This window comes from Amblyomma maculatum, chromosome 3 (genome assembly GCF_055883805.1).
Source record: "Amblyomma maculatum isolate TAMU_Amacu chromosome 3, ASM5588380v1, whole genome shotgun sequence".
Taxonomy (NCBI): Eukaryota; Metazoa; Arthropoda; class Arachnida; order Ixodida; family Ixodidae; genus Amblyomma; species Amblyomma maculatum.
The window spans coordinates 75,319,556-75,342,896 of record NC_139346.1 but is presented as its reverse complement, the minus strand read 5'-3'; the positions used below and the strand labels follow the sequence as shown (position 1 = coordinate 75,342,896).

Here is a 23,341-nt window from a genome sequence, read left to right as displayed (position 1 = left end):
AGAACCACATCAATGTCATACCATATCACTGTGAACAGCGAAATTTGTGAAGTGGCACATGTGCAAATGAAAATCCTGCCCACCAAGAGGGCTGTTTTTCGTACCCGTCACGCTTGGCAATACGATCTCACAAAACGCAAACTAAAGTCTCGAAACGTCCTCAAAATTACTCGAAACAGTGCAGCGCTGATGTTCAAAAAAAAAAATGAGACGTATCTCTTTCTTTTCTGCATCGCGTACTGCAGGGTATCATTTTTTACTACCAAAACCGAGCTGATGCAAAAGGTATCTATGCGGCCCAAAGAGCACCGCGGTGATCCAACATCGCTGGCCTTCCGTCGTGTCAGCGTAACAAATATCCCTAGTCCTCTGTTATCACTCTGCATGAAACAACTTCGCAAAAACGCAACATTTACTTCCACGCCGATACGCCATAACGGCTTGATGACTCAATGTAGCTAGGAAGTGCTGCTTCTGATAGCCTCGTCAAGGGTCAACGTTATTATGGAAATAACAGGAAATGGGCAACTTACGCAACACGTCACCTGGGTGACCCAAATGGCAGGCTTGCCATTCCGCATTCGGTGTAGTGGCTGATGTTGCAACTGATGCACTCGTGATAGCAATGTCAAAACGCGTGACAGGAAAAAAATGTTTGGAGAAAAATAACTTTGACCTTAACTTGGGGTAAATTTCTATATATGTGTCTCTGGTTAGTACGTACACAACATGCGTCATCCAGCCGTTATCAGTAAGGTAGAGCAGTAGTGAACGAAAGGATGGGCGTAGAACCACTCCTTTCTTGCTTCTTTGCAATACAGGAATGTCATAGACGACCCACAGCGCAACGCTTGGCAGTAGAAGCAGTATTTACGTCTTGCATTTACATGTTCTGCCAATTTTGTGAGGGAACAGGTTGCATAAACCTGCAACTCATTTTATTTTAGGAGTAACCTGCAATACAGTGGATAGGGCAATATGAGACGCCCTTGCAAATCGTTGAAATGAATTCGCATAGAGTTGGCCTCATAATACTTACTGCATTTGTTGACCTACCCACTTGACACAGAGGACCCCGCCGGGGTGGCGCAGTGGTTACGGCGCTTGACTACTGTTCCCACGGACGCAGGATCGAATCCCGGCCTCGACGGCCGCTTTTCGATGGCGGCGAAAAGCAAGGCGCCCGTCTGCTGTGCGACGTCAGTGCACATTAAAGAACCCCAGGTGGTCGAAATTTCCGGAGTCTTCCACTACGGCGTCTCTCATAGCCTGAGTCGCTTTGGGACGTTAAACCCCACAAACCAAACCAAACTTGACACAGAGGATTGTTTCATTAATCCTAAAGACAAGACATGACTTTGCGTTGCATTCGGCGACTCCATGATTCCTTTGAATATTCACCTTCTTCAAACCCGTTTTTCATTGGCACAGTTTCTGCTATTTCGATCAATCCTATCGATTTGGCATGCGAGTTAGTCAGAGTCCGATCACTGAAACGGCAGTTTTTCAACTGCAGGTCTCGCCGAACCAAGCTTCCTTCGTTTTCAGAGTGCGTGTTATAAGGCGACGTTGTTTCATACCTGAAATAGCGCGGAGCTCAGCTTTCAACCATATTTAAGCAGTCTCTGCCCCTTATGTTCCGTCGTTTCGTTTGAAGTTATGTGGTGGGGCGTCTTTGGAAACGATAAAATTATTGACCGCATTCGCTGCTTGATACTCTTCAGATCTCATTTCATACTTTTCTAACAACAATCCTTAATTAGTTTACAAGTCTTTTACAATACACAATTTTCGTGCTCGTGCTATATTAGATACGGTCAATGGTTGCGCCTGTAGCAAGCAATAAATCATCGTTCGCTTTAAGCCCTGTAGAACGTCACCCCTCAACTATCGCTAACGCATTGCGTGCGGATAAAATATTTCTCGCTAGGCGCAGAACATTCCTAAGCGTTACGCAAGGAATGATTATTACGCGATCATTAAAACTCGAGCCCTCCATGAGACCAGGGAGCTTTGTCATTTGATCTACGCAGTGCAGAAAACTGTGGTCTGGATTAAATCACGAATTTTAGGCATGGCCTTGATAGCCAACGATTACTTCACGAGTTTTTTTTCTTTTTTTTTTTTTTTTTGCTTAGAAAACAAATTACCTTAAGACTTCAGCTAAGTTGCAGTAAACATGACGCGGGTCATGTCAAGTAAGAGTGTAATTAATTTGACTGCAGGTTTAAATCTTAAGAGCCCCAAGTACCATGGTGTGGCATTTTGCGACGTTTCGTACTCTGTCCCACTCTATCTGCTTTCAGATATACACTGACCGGGTTCCGCTAAACACACCCCCAGATAAAACGTCCCCGGAATAAAGGTCTCCGGAGGAAATGTCCCTGCAAAAGATGTCTCCTGAACAAACGTCCGCGGAAAAAAGTATTTTTGCTAAGTAGGAATAAATGTCCTCAAACGGACGAAGTCAAATGTATCGTAGCGTCAATTTTTTCTCCTGACCTGGCGCTCGGCTTCTCAGGAATGAATTTATTCAAGAATGGTGTTTTACCTAACATAGAGTGATAAACGGCGGCTTTTACACGATGAATTAACACGAGGACGCTAACTATGTCAGCGCATGCTTGCTTATATGACCATGCATCTCCTTTTATGATTTTAGCTTGAGTCTGGTTTGATTTTGTTTCTCGGCGTGTTTTCTCCTTCCACGCGCTGTAGCTCTTCATTGTGCTACAAAGGCAGTCAGTGATTCTATATGGCGAGTTGCAATGATCTATCCTCATGCGGGGCGTTCACAGCAATAACAAAAAGATGATGGCAGCCGAAAAGAGAGACCAAAGGCAAGTGTGTACCTGGATCAGACTGTGCTGCAACGACGTTCACTGATCGAAGCGTACACTAGTAGAAGTGCGTAGTGGAAGTGGTGACCTGCACTGCATGATTGTGGCATGGTCTGGTACTAACAGCGACCTGGTATTTGCCTTGTTTGCGCGCTGACCACCGGCGTCAGCAGCGGAGGTTGGGATGCTTCAGGGCGGCCATCCTCATTTCCCTATCACCACCTGTAATGCAGACGTGCCCACCGGAATGGTTGCCCCCTCGTCTCTGAAAGATCTGTGAGGGTAATTCAGTAGCGCTTTCTCTTGTTAGCGGTTATTCAAGGCTACTAACCAGGCATCCAGAGGAACCAGCCCATGCAAAATGCCCTCATCTATTATCGAAGTCAGCACAGAATGCAATAAACTTCCTTTTTTCTCCGAGCGAGTCAAGCCAGTTTTAGGTTATATCCTCCGGACAAAATTTTGCTTTGAGAAGATTTTTCCTAGGAGCCGCTTCCTCGCGGGCCTTTTTTTCCGATGACGTTTTTACCTACAGCCAGACTGACCAGGTTCTTTAAAAGAACATGTTTCTTTCCGAAGGCGGGACTCAAGATGCGATAGTTCGCTCCTATTTAGCGTTGAAAGAACAGGAGACTGAAAATAAAGGGGGCAAGAAAAGCAATGTGCTCGAATCAAAAAGCGCTATTTGCAACTATATTTGTTTGTTTGTTTTCGTGCCGTATGTGCCTTTCAATCGTGTTTGCAGCTATCTCATGCCTGCGAACTGCATACGCAGTGCAGTATGCACCGCGTATGCACCGCATACTGCAACTGCATTCTGCACTGCCACCCAATAACCTGCAAATAATAACTGAACACTATGGATTTAAACGCTGTAAAGGCATGCTAGAAGTTGGATTATCACAAATTAAATCTGTATTCACTGTGTCTAAAATTTCACCTTTGTTTATATCATCAATCCTCTTCCCCTTTCCTGCGTTGTAATGAGACCAGCGCTTCGGTGCAGGTTAGCCTATATAAATTGATTGGTTGGTTGATGGTTGATTGATTGATTGATTGATTGATTGATTGATTGATTGATTGATTGATTGATTGATTGATTGATTGATTGATTGATTGATTTCAGACAAGCTTGACTTTGGGTGACAACATGCTATTCAGTTTGGATTGCTGAAGCCCGATCGCCCGTTAGTGCTCAGCAGGATTTTATGGCAAATCAGCAGGTAAAGTCCATGCGAAAATAACATTCATCTATAACGTAGAAAGCAGACAACTCCATCGCATACATATACTGTGTTATAAAACTAAAAAACAGTCAACGACTGCAAAAAGCGAGTAAAAAGGAAATGTATGACACTGCTGTGTTTTTAACCTGAACACAACGCAGAGTCAAATATTTTCGTGTAGTTATCATAGACGTGACTATACTGGCGGTAACACCGTTCCTAGACACAGAGGTTCTTTTCGGCCTCCTATGGAACCTTTATGATTCAATTAATAGATTCTGAAAGCAAACCCTTTTACTGCATCTTAGCTGCTGATTATTCGTTTGCTCTTCTGTTGCTATTGATGGGTGCTTGAGCCTGGAAAAATATTTGTGAGCATATTAACTTCACAAGTACAGAGTCAGGGCAACACAGAGACTTATGGAACAGAAAATGATATGCGTAAAGTTAAGAGACGGGAACCATGCAGAATGGGTCAAGTATAAATTGCTAGTTGCTGATATACTGGTTCCAATCAAGAATAAATTGACATTGGAAAGGCGTGTAATGCGAAGGAAAACTGATGATTGCCAAGGGAACTGACTGAACTCCAAGGCAAGCGTAGCAGGGAGTTCCTGCCGAAACTTAGGTGGTCTGATGAGATTACGTTCTTTGGGCTCAAGTAGATGCAGCTGGTACAGGACCGGATTAACTGGAGGGGTATGGAAAAAGCCTTTGCCCTGCATTGGATGTAGTTAGGCTGGTGATGATAAAACTTTAAGGCGAAACCCTTTCTTGGCTCATGGGCTGTAGACATCTGGAGCAAGTGTCCGCACAGACTGACATGTAAAGAAAGAATTGAACCACTAACCATCCGGTACTCAGCCGAACGCGCAAACCACTACTCCACGCCGGCCATACGACAAGATCGTAATTCTCCTTGTCTAGCGTAAGGATGATTGGGATGGTCATGACGATGACCTTAGTGAAAATGATGATAGTAGTGACGACAGTGACGTTGCATTTAGTTAATAATTATAATAGCAATAGGAATGATGATGATAGTAAGGATTACAATGACGACTCAGTTAGTAATCAACAGTCCTGTAAAATGTCTTAAATGTCTTCTATTGCGTTTACGAACCCTTGCAGTGGTTAAATGTGACATAAATGTAAAATTAGAGAAAGCATTGCTGCTAAGACTTGGTTCTCGCGTGGCGATCTAGTTTTCACCTGTTATTTTCTCGTGGGCTTCTTTTCAGCATTCTGATTTTAGAGATGATAGCAATTAATGTTCACTGTTCTCACAAGCTTTACTCATCTGCTGCCTGATCCATCAGGAAAGGTATGTAGCTCTTGTTTTCCGCATCTCACCCCAAAAGTCGAGGGTCGAGCTCAGCCATGGCGGCCGTTAGCTTAGCGCTACCGCTTACCGCTACCATCTACCGCTACCGCGCGCCGTTAGCGGTGCAACCACTGATTGGCCCCTGCGTGCCGAATCCGCCTGCATTTGACTGGAGCGCGACGTTGTCAGTCTATATCAGGGTGACAAGCGTATGCTACTGATGCTCGCGCGGTAGCGTTAAACTAGGTGTCTTTATTAACGAGACAGCTTTAAACGGCCCTAACGAAGAGAGGGTCGCGTGAGATTGGAATGAAATAAACCTGTCATCTTCGCATCGGTTCGGGGGAAGCAAGAACAGCTTTGTTTCTGCTGTGTTTCTGCTTATATGTATGCCGCGACCAGACAGTTATGGAAACCGCAGTCAGGTAAAGCGCCAGGCCTTGTATGTTTATTGATAAACTAAAAGTATTGCTATCTAGGAAAGATTGCCGCTTACATCAACCCCTGCGTCTTGCTACGGCGTTCGACGCTCCCATTAGCCGAAAGCCCAACACGCGTTTTCATGAAAACTCTTCTTTCATGTCGAGATGCTACCTCTTTTTCCGCAGGTGCCCAACAGCGCACGCGGCACTAGCTCGCGAACAGCAAGTTTCGCTACGTTCCACGCCTCGTTTGCATAGCTTTTAGCATAACCCTTCGTTGGCGATGTCTTGTTGGTGCGCTGTCGAGTGACAGCAAGCGGCTATTCAAGATACCATTCGCGAATTCAGATGCGGCACGAAGGACGGTTTAGCTTCGTATAATCAGCCGGGCTCATTTCAATTCAGCGCAATTATCGCAGGTCTATGAGGCAGGTCAGTGACTCCCCTCTCATTCATAACCTTTTGTACAGCGCCACCCACTGATTGCACATTCGTTAGGTTTTCGCATTGTTAAATGCCTTGTGTCAGCGCTGCGTCTATTTACATTTTTCGCGCCTTACCTTCGTGCAGCTTAGACTTCAAAAGCCCGTGCTTTTTATCAAAACTCGGTCACGCTTTCTAAAGTGTGTCACTGGATATATAGCTCACCGCATCTTTTCATGTATCACCGTATTTAATGAAAGAATGACTGCACCTTGCCAAGCTAAGGGCTCCGTTACTTGCGGAATGACGTCATCAATCCGGTGGCTTCACGCCCTAAAATTATCTTTGTTGTTGGCGAATATCACTGATCGCGGCGGCCTTGGCAACGCTTACATACGCCGTATGAATTACCTATATTTCAAGAATGACAGAATGCATCAGGTGGGTTAATTCAGGTATTTCTCAGTCCCATGGGAACAGAAAAAGAGAAATAGTGAAGGAAAAGAGAGACATGCAAGACTTTGCGGGGTATTAAGATACGCCATGTTAATCCTCATGCTTAAAATGCACTACTGTTTCACAGTGACATTTTTATTCGCTTTTGGGAAGGGTCAATTCACGCAGAGTAAGTTTGGGTAGTTGACTCCTCAAAGCTGTGGCACAAAGAAGGTCAAACTCGATGCCGTAACATCGGCTTTCGTTCATTGGAAGCAGCAGAAGCTGAAGAAGCCACCCACCGCAATCGTGAGATTTGGGCGCCTTACATTTGGCCGCCATTTAAACGCAGCCGCTGCGGCTGGGATCCTTAGTATGCTCGAGCGTCGTGACCACAGTGTCACTACTCGCAAAAGCGATGCTGAAGATAATGGCTTGCCCCACATTACACTATATCAGTAGGCATGTTAGCGAATTCCTTCGGTTAACCTGTATTTCAAAACAGAATTATCTGGTCTAACTACAACATTACCGCTATTCGGATCACAAGCCCCTTTATTCTAGGCTAAATAATGTCTTAGTAGTGTTAGCGGCCGAAATATAGCTGATCGTTTTTGCTGAGCCTTCGTTTCGGTAAGGGAAAGAATAGTAAGCTTGCTACTTCTTGCTTCCACGCCACACATACAACCGCACAAAAAATATGTAGTAGATGTTTTGTACACACACTAGGAACACCACTGCTGCCGCGTTCCTAAAGCTCGCTAAAAAAGATGCCTGACGTAATAGGCTCGGACATGCCACAAACGATGAAGTGTAGCCTAGATAGATGGGGACAGTGGCGGTATAGATAGCGCTTCTACTGCTATACCGGTAGCTCTCCACTCGGTGACAGCTCTTAGATCACTGGCCCAGAGTGATGGTGGATGGTTCGTTTTCGCAGCCTAGTGAAAGCTATGAAAGCCTTTCGCGCAATTTGGCCGGCGGCCGATGAGCAACATACGCACGGGGACCGAGATAGATGAGCCAATACAGACTTCTAACACAGCGCGGCACAGTGTGTGGCACCCAATAATGGCAGCATTTTATTGTAACACCTTTTCGGCATTGACTATTGATGTTTCGAAAGTCAGTCAAAATAAAACGCGAACGGATTACGAGAATACTACGCGCTGAAAAGCTCGAGGGAACCCTACCGTCAGCGCTTACTCCGTACAAGGCCGATCTCGAGGAAAGCGCGTGACTATGGAGACCAGCCGTGGCAAGAACTCAGTTTTTGCATGTCAACTGGTGAGGATCATGTGACAACAAGGTTGACGTTGAACCTACGTCAGGGCTACGTATTACCAATCTGGTCCGCCTTGCCCTCTCAACGCGTTTTTCATTTTGAACGTTCTCCCTCTATGCTTTTCCCCCACCGCTTTGATGACCGGTTGGGGAGAGTGGGGGAGTAGGCGCTTCCTTGCCCCCTGCACACTTTTCTTTGGCGATTTTTTTTCGTCACTAGCGACGGGCGCTCCGGCGCTGTGGGCTGTGGTTCTTCTTCATGCTCTTTTGGTTTGCTTTACTTTTTTCTCTCCTTTCCTAACTGCCCCAGATGGGCAGCCTCAAGACTCGCAGGCATGGATGAAAGAAAAAACTTGAGAGGCCCTGACGTCGCTATTTTGAAGACGGCATGGTCGCGCCGCGACTGGACGCTGCAATGTCTCTCCTCCTCCTTTGCTCTCCGCATTTTCTTTCTCCGCGACGCTCATGTACCTCAGGCCCGTAGCGACGCTGTTCCTAGTGGCCCGAGTTTTCATAGCAACAGCGATGCCGTTGCTAATGGCCCGACTTGGCTAACCCCAAATTTTGACGTCACTTCCGCCAAACTTTCTCCGATGCATTGGGAATGACAAGGGCCTCTCCTTAGTTGTCCAGCTCGGGGGTATCACGCTCTTCTTCCCTCCCTCTAAACATACTCTGCTACCGCTTCGTTTCCGAAACTCGGCTTGACGACCTGCCATTGTAAACGAAAAGAGGAGAAAACGAAATGCAAGTAAACACGTAGGTGCGTGCCACTTCCGAGTAATCAACATCAACTTTGCTTTGCAGCGGGCGCACAGCACCTCCGAAACCTCCTCCCCACTAAGCACGCGCACAAAAAAAGTGGGGAGAGAGAGAGAACAAAATACATTTTGTGCGCAGCCGTCGCGTACGCTTCCTCCTGTACGCCAGGCTACCGCTCCCCCATTCACCCCACCCGGTCTCAGAAAAACAAGGAAAAAAGGTTCGAAAGAGTGCAGAGATGGCAAGGATGCGCACACTATCCCATTCACGCACTGGGTCGTCAGACAGGCGAGAAAGAAGTTTGAAAAGCCTGCTGAAAGAGCAAGGAGTCAGATAGTAGCCTTGACGTAGGTTCTACGTGACCCTTGTCACGTGATCCTCCCCAGTTGACATGCACAGATTGAGTCCCGCCGTGACACCGCGTGGGAGAAGGATTGAATTCGACATAGACCGGAAGCCTTTTGCTATCTGTACGTGTCATGTGATTAAAGAGCACTTAACAAAGGTTAAAGGAGAGCCTCAGTGCGCAGGATGAGCAAACGTTTCGACAAGAGGACTTGTCTTCGCTTGGGCAGCGCGATCATTACTGGCGATGTTTAAATACGTTTTTTCTTACGAATAATAAAGGCCAGGGAGGGAGGTTGAGAAAGAAACAGGGCAAGGAGTGGATGAATGCTTCCTTGGGTATGAATTTCCATGAACCTGAAACCTGTGATCTCGTGACTTGACAAAGAAACTAAAAAGCGGCAGCAGCAGGGGAAACTACAATGCGGTGTGGATGATGAGTCAGCACCTAAGGCAGGTTCCTTGCTGACCTGTGCTTCTTGAAGGGGGACAGGCATTCCAAAGGCACCTGAAAAGCAATACATCTGCAGGGGAATTGCGTTTCGCTGTGGGGAAAGAAGGTGATACACAGGCCTCTTTAATGTCTTGGTGGTGACGCACTTCCTGGTCATGTCACCTGAAAAATGCCGCCTGCCAACTGCCGGAGAAATGCACTGGGTTATCGCTCTCAATGTCCACAACACTCTGAATATAACCAGCTCTTATATATAATAGCACACATTGATTACGCAAAACCTTTCGACTCGGTAGAAACCTCGGCAATCAATCGGGCATTTCGAAACCAGGGTGTAGGCGAGCCATATGGGAAAGTACTAGAAGATATCTATAGTTGCTGCATAGCAATCATAATTGTGCATGAAGTAAAAACATCCCACAAAGAAAGGTGTTAGGAAAGGAGCGACGATCTCCCCAGCACTATTCACTGCTTGCTTAGTGGAGGAGGAGGAGGAAAAAACTTTATTAAAAAAAAATGTAAACACTCCCAGGAGGACCTCTTAGTCCAGGAGCCCTCTGGCTGTTCCTTCTAGCTTAGCCCGCTCGACCAGCCGTAACTGATCTGCAGGTTGCGTGGCTAGAAGGGCAGCCTCCCAGGAGGAGGGGGTGGGGTGTTTGACGGGAGGAACGCGGATTGGATGTGGGCATTCCCATAAGTAATGGTAGAGGGTGGGTGGGGTGGCGTTGCATGTGGTGCAGTACGGTGGGAAGTCCGTGGGGTGAAATATGTGGGCAAATTGAGGAGATGGAAACGAATGTGTTTGGAGTTGTCGCCAGTACGTGCTGTCGATGTGAGAAAGCGTGGGATGTGGTGGCGGGAACGTGGCACGGCAGCGACGACAGTACTGAACAATTATAGCGTAGTCAAGAGGCTCGATGGTGTTGTATAATGAAGGTTTGGGGAGGACATCCACCGGCGCCCGGAAGCTTAGTTCTCGGGCAAACGCATGAGCGCGCTCATTTCCGAGGATGTCCTCATGCCCAGGAACCCATGTGATGGTGATGGTATCGGGAGGGGTAGGTAGAGTAGATAATATTTTAGCAGATGAGTGTGGGAGGGTTCCTCGCAGTAGATATCTGTATGCTGTTTGGGAGTCTGTGCATATTGTGGTGTGCTGAGTCTGCAACTGACTGATGTGTGCAATTGCAAGTGTAATGGCAAGCATTCGGCCTCGGCGATGCTAGTGCAGTGGATGGAGGCGGCATTGAATGTTGAGCGGCGAATGTCCGGGAATACAGCAGTGCAGATGTGAGGAATGTCCGGATTGTGTGAAGCATCCGTGTAGATGATGTCTTGGCGTGTGGAGTACTGTTTGGAAAAATATGAGGCACGGGCTGCGCGACGACCTTTGTGGTGTTCGGGATCCATATTTTGTGGGAGGGGTTTGAGCTCGAGGAGGCTCCGCAGATGCGGAGGGATGGGTATATGAGTATGAGGTGAGGGATCAGGGGTATTGTAGCCCATTGAGCGCAAGAGATGAGTGCCTGTAGATGTTGTGCGGAGTCGACGTTGCTGGCTGGAGAGGTGCGCCTCTATGATCTCCTCAACATTGTTATGAATGCCTAATTGAAGGAGCCGAATTGTACTGGTATGACGAGGTAAATGGAGGGCTGCTTTAACGGCTGAGCGGTGTAGGACGTTAAGTTTATTGAGTTTGGTTTTGGTGATGTGATGGTAGGGGAGGTGGTAAGCTAGTCGACTAACGATAAGGGCATCAACGAGTCTTAAAGTGTCTTTTTCCTTGAGGCCATGATTGCGGCTTGAAATGCGACGAATGAGATGTGTTATCTGGTTGATTTGGCGCTGCAGGAGGTGTATGGTGTAGGTGGCTCTAGTGTCCTGTTGAATGTGGAGACCTAGCAGTCGGAGCCGTGGTACTTTGGGAATCGGAGCGTTGTCAAGGAGTACGGTGATGGTTGGGGCACGTGGGGAAGGCTTGATGACTAGGAGCTCAGATTTCTGCGGTGCACACGCAAGACCTATAGCCTTTGTATATGTGTGAATGGCATCTGTAGCGAATTGCAAAGTTTGTTCAACTTGGCCAGGGCAACCCTTAGTAGTCCATAGTGTGATGTCGTCTGCGTATATTGCGTGCTGAAGGTCAGGTATAGTCTCGAGTATCCGGGCTAATGGAGTTAGGGCGATGTTAAAGAGGATGGGTGAGAGACTGAGCCCTGCGGTGTGCCTCGGTTGGGTAAATAGATGGTCGGGGAGGTGTAGGACCCGAGTGTGATATGAGCCGTGCGTTTGGTTAGGAATGCCTCAACGTAGCGCCAGATGCGTAGCCCGCAGTTAGTTGTGGCAAGGGTAGACAGAATGTGGTCATGGCTCACGTTGTCAAATGCCTTTTGTATATCAAGTGCAAGTATAGCCCGTGTGGCATGTTTATGCAGGGCATTGTTTAGGATGGTCTCTTTCAGGTGCAGTAGAATGTCGTGGGTACAGAGATGTGGGCGGAAGCCGAATTGAGAGTGAGCAAAAAAACCGGTAGATTCGAGTTCAGGTTGAAGCCGTCTAAGGATTACATGTTCATAGAGTTTGCCAAGACAACTTGTGAGAGAAATGGGGCGTAGGTTGTCTAAGGAAAGGGGTTTTCCGGGCTTAGGAATGAAGTTGATTGCAGCATGTTTCCAAGAGGCTGGTAAAGTACCCTCCCTCCAATGTTGGTTGTAGTAAGCTGTGAGTTGAGAAAAAGATGTATCATCAAGGTTTCCAAGGAGTTTGTATGTAATTTGGTCGGGCCCGGGTGCGGTGCTACGAGTGATATGGGCGAGGGTGGACCGTACCTCCGCGGTGGTTATGTCCTCATCTAGCCTTGGGTTAGGTGGGGGAGGGGATGGGGGCGTGGAAGAAGATGGGAGCGGGGGCGAAATGTATCGCTGTGTGAGGTATTGAAGGATGTCTGTGCCTTGTTGTGCTGTAGTGTGAATGAGGCGGTGCGTGTTGATGGCTGTCTGTTGTTTGGTGGCTGTGGGGTCGAGCAGGGTTCGGAGAATATTCCAAGTTTTTCGCGTGCCTAAAGTACCCTGAAGGCTATTGCAGAGGTTTCGCCAGTTCGAGTTTGCCAGATTGGATGCATACTCTATGGCCTCAGTGGTAATATGTGCGATTCGGAGGCGGAGTTTTCTGTTGTGGCGTTGTCTTTTCCATCTCCTAACGAGGCTTCGCCTTGCCTCCCAGAGATGCAGAAGATGAGGGTCGATTTAAGGTGCTGGCGGAGTAATTTTGATGTTTTTAGTGGTGCGTTTGAGTGCAGACTGAAGCTTTTCTACCCAGGCGTCAAGTGGGAGATTGCTGTCCTCGGAAGTGACTACCGCTAATTGCTCACGAAATTCTTTCCAATTAGTGAGACGCTGGCTCTTGGATGTGAACTGTTTTGCGTTTTTTTTTTAGGACTGCTGCAGCTGAGGCTCTAAGGGAGCACTTCAGGTGAGGGGTCAAAGGAAGTACCTTTGAAAGACAAACAGAACCACCTTTGCAGGCTGCGAGGTTCGAAACTGGGTTTGGGCCCACTGCGGAGGAGGGGCGCGCAGCGGGGTTTACGGAGCTTCTCCCAAACGCACACCTCTGGAAAAGCCAAGCGCCAGGCCGGGGGACGCTTGTACCCATTTTTACCGGTGGGTGCTTAGTGGAAGTATGCAGAGAGTTGGAATGGGCGCAATTAAGGATAAGGGTTGATGAAAAATACGTTAATCTGCGATTCCCTTGATGGCATTGCCTTGCTAAGTAATTCGGGGGATAAACCCCACCAGGGTGGCGCATTGGTTGTTAAGGTGTTCGACTACTGGGCCCAAGAATGCGGGATCGAATCCCGACCTTGATGGCCACTTTTCAAAAGCGGCGAAAAGCAAGGATCCCTTGTGCTGTGCGATGTCAGTGCACATTAAAGAACTCCAAGCGTTCGAAATTTCCGGAGTCCTCCACTACAGCGTCTCTCATAGCCTGAGTCGCTTCGGTACGGTAAACCCCACAAAACAAACTAAGCATAATCAAGGGGATGAATTGCAAGGAATTATTGAATACTTAGGTAGGAGAAGCAGAAAGGTAGCTCTGAAAATCAAAACGCAGAAGACTAATATAATTTTAATCAGCCTCGGAAAGGAGCAACAGTTCACAATAGGTAGCGAAGCACCGGAAGCTGCATGCGAATATGTCTACTTATGAGAGGTAGTAACCGCAGATATGGACCATGAAAGGGATAGCTAGGACAATATGATTGGGATGGAATGCATTTGGCAAGCGCTCGCAGGTTCTGGCTAGCAGCTTACCTCTATCACACAAGAGGAAATTTTATAACAGTTGTATCTTACCTGTACTCCCCTATGAGGCTGAAACGTGGAGACTAGTAAAAAGGGTTCTGCTTAAAGTGAGGACAAAGCAGAGGGCTAGGAACGGAAAATAGTAGCTGTGACGTTAACAGAAAGGAAGCGTGCAGAGTGGATCAGAAAATTAAATCTCGTTTATGACATTCTGGTGGAAATCAACAAGAAATGGGCATGAGCAAGGCATATAGTGCGAAGAGAAAATAACCGATGGTCGCTTAAGGTAGCAACTCCAATGGGAGGAAAGCGTTCTAGGAGGCGGCAGAAAGTCAGGAGGGCTGATGATATTAAAGAGCTCACAGCGGTCAAGTAGATGTAGCTAGCACAGGACGGGGTTAATTGAAGGAATGTGGGAGAGATCTCCCTGCAGTGGTTATAGTCCGGCTGATAACGATGATAAACCGCAACAGCGGAATTTCTAAAGAACGAGGCCCTGAACGCTGGCGCTTTTAAATAGATATAATGTAACACGTCTAGAGTAAGATCAAGTGTTGTCTATTCATTTTTATATAAATTTTGGCCACGTGAGCCGCCTCAGTTTCAATTCGTGCGTATTTCGAAAACAGCTTTTTTTAGAAATATGTACCTTATAAGCTAGCCTTTGTTATCTATGTAATTTGGGTTCGTCAATAATTACACTGCTGCATTTGCGTCAACGAGATATTCTTGCTGTGTAGATTCGAAACAAGGCATGCAGGTTGGTTACACACTGAAGGCTAGTCTCTGGAACTACTCACTTGAAGGAAATGATACTAGCATGTTAGAATGCCTGAACTACAATTTTGCACCAATTTTTAAACCAGTGTTTGAAACTTCATGAAGCTGCGAAGCGCAGCCGCCGTGTCTCGGCATTAGCCTTTTATAAACAACAAAGGCAGGCGTGATGTCACATATTACAGTAAAAAGTGTCAAATTCAAAATCAGAAAATTTGCTTCCCATTCTTAATTGGGGCCCGCGCGACCTTTGCTATACTGTCAGGTGTGAGCTAAACTTTTGCGTGCTCATACACTCCACCCAGCCCATGCGTACAAATAAGCCTCCTTCTATGCCCTATTAGGTTTGGGGCTCGCGTGCTGAGTATCCCACCGCTGCCACCATTACGTTTGGGCTGCGCGCCAGAGTATCGCACCGCTGCCACCAGTTATTACATTTGGCTCGCGGCCCCTCGAGAGTTGGCTTGGTGGCTCCGTGGCGCGGCGGACGGCATCAACGATCCCAGCAAAGACGAGGCGTCTTCTAACGAAACAACCTTTACTACAACATCATGAAGGAACGGGCAGAGAAGCTGACCCGGAGAGAATACAGACACTCTCACACAGCTGGTGTCCAGCGTTGTGTCAACGGCGCGTCAAAGTAGTCTCTGTCGCAGCGGAGTCTGCCACTGATTTTTATAGTCTTGCCAGTTCACAGGGAAAGGGAGAGCCCTCAAAGGGAAATGGAGAGCCCAACAAGTTTGGGCAAGACGGGGTGACTCAACCGCATCTCCTCCACCTCCTGCAGACGGGCGAGGGCAACGCACTCTCCCTCGAGCTCCGGGCTTGCCCAGCGTTTGCACACACACGCACGCACACACATTTGGCGCGTGGCAAGATCACGTCGAGACTTGCCCGCGGAAGGAAGCGTTGGGCGGCCGATGAACGGCGCCGAAATGGCCGTACCGCTCGCTGTTCTGCCTGTTGCTATGCTGTGGCCGCGTCAGCTGTCACACTTGTCGGTGGCGAAACGTAACAGCCCTCTATACTATACCGAAATGACGCTTTCTTGAAGCAGATTTCTTTGTACTTGCTGCAGTGGAGGCGGAGTCCCCGGCCATGAGTTGGGGCGGTAGTCATGACCATCGGGTCAGGGGGCACCATCACCACTCGCGATACGGACACGATGGTCGAGGCAGTGGTGGAGCAACAGCGCGCGGTCCAGGCTTTTACGGACCCCCGCCTGCTCGCGGAGCAAGAGCCAGTTCCGGCCAGCGACAAACGGGAGAAGCCAGGTACGGATGAGAATTTGTTTAACAGAGCCCAGTCCGGTCCGGCGTTCCGCAAGGGGCGGTTCTGGGACCGCTCTTATTTTTGATTTACATAATGACTTGCCTTCCTGTGTTTCTTCGAAAATTTGCCTTTTTGCTGATGGCTGTGTCTTGTACCGTAAACTTGCTGATAATTCTGATGTCCTTGTTAATCCAGAATGACTCTAATAATATTAGCGAATTCTGCAGTAAATGGTGCATGCAATTAAACATTAACACATGCAAATCAATGATGGTATCTCGAACTGATGTAACAAGTCCTATGTATATGCTTAATAACGTCCCATTAGAATCTGTAAAGTCATACCGTTACCTTGCTGTAATCGTTACTAGTGATCTAATCTGGCAATCGCATGTCAACTCCATCATCGCTAAAGCCAATCGTACTCTCGGATACATTCGCCGTAATTTCTCCCTTGCATCGTCGTCATTAAAATTAATAATGTATACAACATACATTCGTCCACAACTCGAATACGCCTCATCTGTTTGGGACTGCGGTCAAGCAACACTCATACACTCTGTTGAGGCAGTACAAAATCGCTCAGCCCGGTTCATCTTAAATAACTATCAAAGGACAGCGTTACTAATATGTAAGCATACTTACATCTCCCGCTGTTATCGACTCGAAGAAAACTATCCCGCCTCTCACTTTTTCATAAAATATACTACCATAACTCAACATTGCACTCCTTATGGGTTCAACCACCATCCTACATTTCATTTCGTCGTAACCACAATCAAAAGGTAAACATTCCACACTCAAACACAGTTGCCTATTGTAACTCGTTTCTTCCCCGCACCTGTAATGATTGGAATAACCTGTCTGCATCCCTAACAAGTATAACAGAAGAAGAAAAATTTAAATCCGCGCTACAGACTTTCTTTCTTGCCTAGTATCAAAACTTATTGTATGATTATTTGCTTATCTTCATTGTATACTGTTTTGCTTATTATATTTTATGTTTTATTTTTTGCGCCTATGCCGCCTTTCAAATTTACCCATGTACCTCGTTGTTCTTTTTTATGTGCTTTGGTTTCAGAGATTTGTACGCTTATTGTATTAACCTTCTGTTATATATATCCTGTGTGCGCCCCTCCCCTGTGTAACGTACATCTGTACCTTGAGGGTATTTTAAATTTTAAAAAATACTGTTCCCGTCCGTACTCTGCTTCGCAGCACATAACTGAAAGCTCGTGAACGTGACATTTCAAAACGAATTACGCAGCGCGGTCATTTAGAGGGGAGCAGATTATGCGCGATACCAAACACAAGTGTAGTGCATGCACTCCCCTTTATTAGAAAGCGTAGCGTTGTATATTCCAATACAAACGAACAACCGCGAGCTGCGCATGCTATTATCAAATCATTTAAATAACATATGCAATAAGTATGCTACGCAAGCCGGCGTCGAAAGGTTAGGTGTGCCTTTTTCTCATGATCTCGCACTATATTCATATTGTGATTGCATGCACTATATGCTGTTGCAGGTATCACCTAAGTGACCCGCCAGATCATTTCGCAAACGGTCGAGGAGGCACTCACGTGAACTATTACGACTACCAGAACCAGCAGTATGAACAGCATGGTCCACGCCGTGATGGTTACGCACACAGAGATCCAGGCAGCTTTCAGAATGCTAAGGCCTCTATGAGGGGCGCCCAGCAGAGAGACCCAGCTGATACCGAGGCTTACTGGCACAGTGCAGTATATCACAGGGATGGCACCGTCAGTGCAGGAGAAAGTCTCCTCTCATTCAAAAGGGCCGTACGTCGTATGACTACCGACCCCGCCAAATCGGTGACGTCCGAAAGTGGTGCATATAGCTTATCAGACGCGAGGTGTCAGCACGGCACAGATGAGCGCATTCGAGGCACGGAAGAATGTAGCTGCCTGAATTTTGAGGAGCTCGACCACTGCGAAGACGATGGCCGTTCCATTTCCTCATCACGCTTAGCTGGGGACTTGCATGGTATCACTAACAAAGCTCACTCGGGCAGCCGGTCAAACGAAGGTGCCATATTGAAACGGCCGCTCGGTGCTCAAACTGCTACACTGTCTCCTACTAGCATGATCAGCGTGTTCTGGGATATCGAGAACTGCGCAGTACCGAGCGGAGTGCCTGCCTACGACATCGTTCGCAAGGTGCGCCAGAATTTCTACGCAGGTCACCGAGAAGCGGACTTCATCGTGGCTTGTGATATATCTCGTATGAATTCTGCGGTTGTCGCAGAGTTGAACGAGGCACTCGTGACAGTGATCCACGTCCCTGGCGATCAGAAGAACGCGGCGGATGAAAAACTCCGCCACGTCCTGCGTCGCTTCTCTGACGCCCACAAACTAACCAACTCGCGTATCGTTCTCATCTCGGGTGACGTTGATTTTGCGGCCGAGATACACCAGATGCGATACAGAGATCTAATCCATGTTGTGTTAATTCACAATGACCAGGCAAAGAGAGCGCTAAGAGATGCAGCGAACGAAAGCATCAGCTACACTGATTTCGTAGCGCAACTGAGACAAAGCGGAACGAAGACAGCCAAAGCTCCCAATGCGCGAGACAGACCTGTTGGTATCAAGGAAATGCCATTTGGTTTCGGAAAAGAATGTGCAAGTGGCAACAAAGATATGCAGCAACAAACAAAGAAAAAGTCTTTATCTAAATTTCTAAGCAGTATCGATGGCAGTGAAGCCGAGCCTGAAAGCACGGTACAACTAAACAAGACCAGAGGTCCAGTGACGAGTACACAGGCTAGCTTGTGTACAAAAGTTGGCCTGCTCGTTCCGAAAGAGCCACTAAACAAGGAATTTTGGAATCGTTACTTGTCCAACTTCAATATTTCACAACACTTTGACATCGAGGTGGGAACTTCCGGCAAAGACGTCGTATCCCTACTGTATCCCAGCGCAGAGCAGGCGAAAGCGGCCGTAGCAGCTCTCAGCGAACCCCTTCTCGATGAAGATGACTCGCCAGTCTGCTTAGGAATACTTTCGAACGACGGCATTGGCGACAGTACAGCGAAGCCAGAGGCATCAAATTTGGCCACCAAGGTAAAAGCCGCTGTAAGCACTCACAAAGAAAGGCTGGCAGCAGTGAGGAAGAAAGTGTGCAGTGTACAAAGCGATAATAGTGCAGGTGTAAAACAAAAGAAGGCGTTAGGAAAGCTCGCTGCTGTGTACGAGGCCCAGTTGAACGAGTTTATGAAAACCGTTTCTGACCACTCCCGAGAATACCACGAAGGAGAAGACTGGGCGACAGTCGAAATAGCCCGACTGCGAAGAGCCTCCCTCGTTTACAGCGTTAAGTCAAGGATTCTTGATAACTTTAACAAGGAGAAGATAGTTTTTCTGGTCACAACAGCGGGTTCCAGAAGGGCCGTCGAGATAGCCTCGTACTTGCAGGATGTGGGGAAGCGAGTGCTTAGTATTCAGCCAAGCGACCTCGAAGCCGAGCAGTGCGCCAAGTCAGCTGGATCCGTGAGTGGAATGGGACCAGTGCAGTGTTGGTTGCAGCCCAATACGCTCGTCAAACCAGAGTCAGAAGTCGTTTTCACCAGCGCCCGGCACTTTGTCCACGAGTTCGTGCGCCGTGAACATTCTCTGTACGATTTCCAGGCTATTGTCGTCGATGGACTGCAAGAAGACAGCGTTTACCAGAGAGTCGTACTCACCATGTTACGCAAGCATTTTGTGTCCAATGTCGGTGTTGTCTTGTGCAGCAACAAGTCAGATGTCTGCTTTTCCATCCAAGAAGCATTCGGCCTCGGAACGCATGACATTGTCAAGTGCGATGTGAAGTTTCCCGTGGAAGTTGTATGGAAAGGAAAACCAACGAACCGAATAAATTCATGCGTGTCAGCCGCCCTTGAGTTCGTCTTGAACGCAAAGGCTTCAGGCGGAGATGTCCTTGTGTTTCTGCCATCTTTGGCGGATGCTTTTCGCGCAGATGCCCTTCTCGATCACAAGTTGAACGGAAAAGACATGGAAGTGCTTATTAGTCACGAAGTCTTATTCGGCTGCATGGGCTCCACTTTCAGTAACGGGCAACCAATGGAGGGGTTTTGGAGGATAATTTTCGCTGCAGAGTGCCCAGACACATTTGCTGGCATGATGCACGTGCGCTGTGTCATTGACAGCGGTCTAACATTGAGAACTGTTTACCGCAGCGGTGCCGTAATTAAGCAACTTGCTTATGTGTCGGAAGTAGAAGCTGAAGAAAGGAGAGCCTTGGCCGGAATTCACGACCATGGCACTTGTTATCGTATGTACAGCAGGGAAGCTTGCGTGTCTTCACCGCCGGTTGATGTCAGCGAGTCGAGGTTTCTAGAAGACATCATCCTGCGACTCTCCGCTCTGCGAGCAAATTCAAGCGACTCCTATCTTGGAAGCTTTCCCAAAAAAATAATAAAAGAGGTAAAATGTGCACTACAAAAAATTGGAATGCTGGACCATGATGGCCGATTGACCGAACTTGGCGAAAAACTATGCAAGACAAGCCTTGAGCCTCGGCTAGGCAAGCTAGTTTTGGGGTCAATGGGCAGAGCTCCGTCGCTTGACGCGATCCTTGTTTCAATCTTGGCATTTGAGGACTTACTAGCTGTGTACAGACAGCTCAAGAAGGACGGAACTGAGCGTTCTATTCCCGTGTCTGACGCAGAGAGCGTGTTCGCGAGAGTGATTGAGCTCTACAAGAACTGGGTTATTGTGCCCAAGAAAATGAAGAGCACGTGGTGCGAACTGAATGGCGTCAACGAAGCATTCATAACCCGCCTACACATTACCGCTCAGGCCATCCAGGCAGAATTTGACACATTTAGAGGAAGAAATCTGTGCGCGGACTCTCTTAAGCAAGAGAAAGATGCTAAACTCACCTTAGGCCAACTTCTTGTGGAGTCATTTCCACATGCTGTGCTCCAACCCTCACAAAAAGGCTACAAGCACCCCACGCTAGGGAACAACTTGCACATTTCAGATCTCTCTTTGTTCGATACTCACACGGAACAAGCGAAAAACGTAGTCTGTTCTCTCTTCGCCCAGGTTCACAACGAGAAAAAACTGCAGCTGCTCAATTTCTCAAACCTGCCGGACTCCACTAGCAAACACGTGTCTCCCACTTCAACGTGCTCTGAAAAGGACACTGCTCCAAATCTTGAGGAGAGGTTCGGTCCTGTCGGGAAACTAATTTGGAATCGCCAGTTCAGCTCCCTGCAAGCTCTGCAAGGTATTCAGGGAAAGCTGCGATTCGCGGCTGATGGAGCCCAATGCTCCCTCTCGCTGGATTCCACAAACCAGTGTGTACTAATAAAAGGTCACGAGAAATACTGCCTCGAAGCTCGCCAGTACCTCCAAGGCATCGTCTCTGATCAAGTGACAAAACTCTGCAAGAAGGACAGGGAGGCATTTCTGACGCCGCAAAACTCTCCGTACAGCACGCATCCCGTGTCCGCCGTGCTCGGCATCGGAGGTCGCATCGACGAAGTGCTCTCGCCGGCATCCTTCCGCACATTAATCGTCCGCGAAATCAGGATCCCACTACCCGAATTTGGAAGAAGGGTGAACGAACTGGGCGACGTCGTCCAGTACTGGCTCCTCTACAAGGACAATGCTTTCCAGGTCACGTACAAAACGGCCAAAGAAGCCGACGCCGCTTACCGCGTCCTCAACGCACAGAGAGATGAACTTCGCGTCTTCGTGCAGGGCCACGCTTACGAGTACCGAAAGGAGCAGAGGCAGAGAAGGCCAGCATTTCACGCGCAGCTCTCTCTTCCGCGTCGGCGCTGCGTAGGCATTGGCTTCGCCCAACTAGCTGACCAAGCGTCATTTGACCGCATCGCAACCAAGCTGCCCCTCAGAGCAAATTTAAATGGAAGCACAGTGACGTTCATGCGTGACAAAAAGGTTTCGGGCCAGTTGTATATACAGGGCTTGCCTCCGACTGCAGACCAGTCGTCTGTGGAGAACCTTATTCGCGGTTCACTGTCAGTAGAGCCAAAGACCGTGTGTCTCGTCCATGAACGCGCTCGAATCACGACCCAGGCCAGGTTGCAAGCCATAGAAGACGCCATTCAGAAGACTTTCGATGAAGCACTCGATACACGCGCTCCAAAGTTGGTTTTCAAGTCTCCCAGGGATACCGATTACACAGAAAATGGTTGGATGTCGTTCGAGGACGCCGTGGTAGCCCAAAGCGTTTGCACGTTGCTCAAGGGGGCACCGATTGCCATCGAGTCTGACACTGTAGGCGGCAGCACTCCACTACAACTGACTATTGATGTTCTTTTAGAAGAGACCTTGTATTTTCCGCTCGCATTCTTCCGGGCAATTCAGGGTCGACTCGAAGAGGAACTGCGCCGTCAAGAAGGACTGCGGCCCGAAGACAACCTCAAGTGCGACGCGACACCCTGCGGAACTGCAGTTTGCGTCAAGCTAAAAGCTAACAATCTCAACGACTTCCAGAAGGTTATGCATCTGTTCAATTCCCTCCTGATCGGCCCTGACGTTCCTCGCGTCGATGCCCGCTTGCGCCATGAGCGAGTGAGGGAGGTGATAAAGGCCGCAGCGCCGGGTGGAGGCATCTATGTGTACAGCAAGCCTGATGGAAACCGCCTGGTGGGAGATACGGAGCTAATTTCGGCGGCAAGTGAAATGCTGAAAAAGCACGTCAAAGCATGGGTAAGTGTCCAATGTAGTATTTCTCTTACCGACATAACACAGTAAGAATGCTTCACCTGGTGTATTAGTGTTTTTTTTTTATAATAAACTCATTTTATTTTCTTTAACAAATGTTATCAAAGGCAAGGAGTGCGGTAATTACGTGGAGTAAGATGTTCAGAAAAATAGGAAGCGTTAAAGGCTCGACAAAAATTGGATGCTGGAATAATGCTTTTTCTGGTGCGACCCGATTTCAAGTGAAATAAACTGCATTGTTCAGTAGTTTCTGCTTGCAATGATGTGTAGTAACTTTTATTCTGAACCCAAGCCTGTAACGTATGTATTGGCCCATAATTCTTTCAAGGCCAAGCAAGTTTATATGATTGGCAGAAACCTTACTCCGGTATTTAGGCTCCAAGACCGGTCCCAACGTGCTATTAAACTCGGATCGAACAGCTGACAGATCGAACAGAACCATTTTATGACCTGCCACGGCGTTTACTAGTTCGCAGGTTTCTCATCGACTTTCTGCCCGCTATGGCGAATTGCAGAAGTCTCGACGTTTCACCTATGTAGCGGTCGCAGAGTTTTAAAAATGACGTTTCCTGCGTCATCTAAAAGGATGCGTTTATTACGCGAAAGCGAGAAAGGGATTTTTTGATTATTATTTCTTAAATAATTTCAATTTTTTATATTCGCGGGCTTACAAAACGTTTGTCTAGCGACAAATCCGGCATACGGCGGACATTTCAACATATATGAGCAAAACTTGGCTTTCGCTTTTTT

General features: G+C 47.7%; 1 protein-coding gene across 10 annotated transcripts in view; it reads left to right on the top strand.

The window, feature by feature from the left end:
• LOC146195003 (uncharacterized) overlaps positions 1-23,341 on the top strand; it is an 82,863-nt gene that overhangs the window by 41,917 nt on the left and 17,605 nt on the right. For 4 of the 10 annotated variants that reach the window (XM_084597609.1, XM_084597613.1, XM_084597612.1 and 1 more), the window contains 3 exons: positions 3,967-4,063; positions 15,672-15,867; positions 17,395-22,576. In XM_084597609.1, coding sequence (XP_084453735.1) covers positions 15,692-15,867; positions 17,395-22,576 — 5,358 coding nt within the window. In that variant the 5' untranslated portion in view covers positions 3,967-4,063; positions 15,672-15,691. Of the gene's footprint in view, positions 1-3,966; positions 4,064-5,307; positions 5,391-15,671; positions 15,868-17,394; positions 22,577-23,341 lie in introns of all 10 variants that reach the window. The other 6 variants (XM_084597608.1, XM_084597614.1, XM_084597617.1 and 3 more) reach the window with 2 other exon arrangements.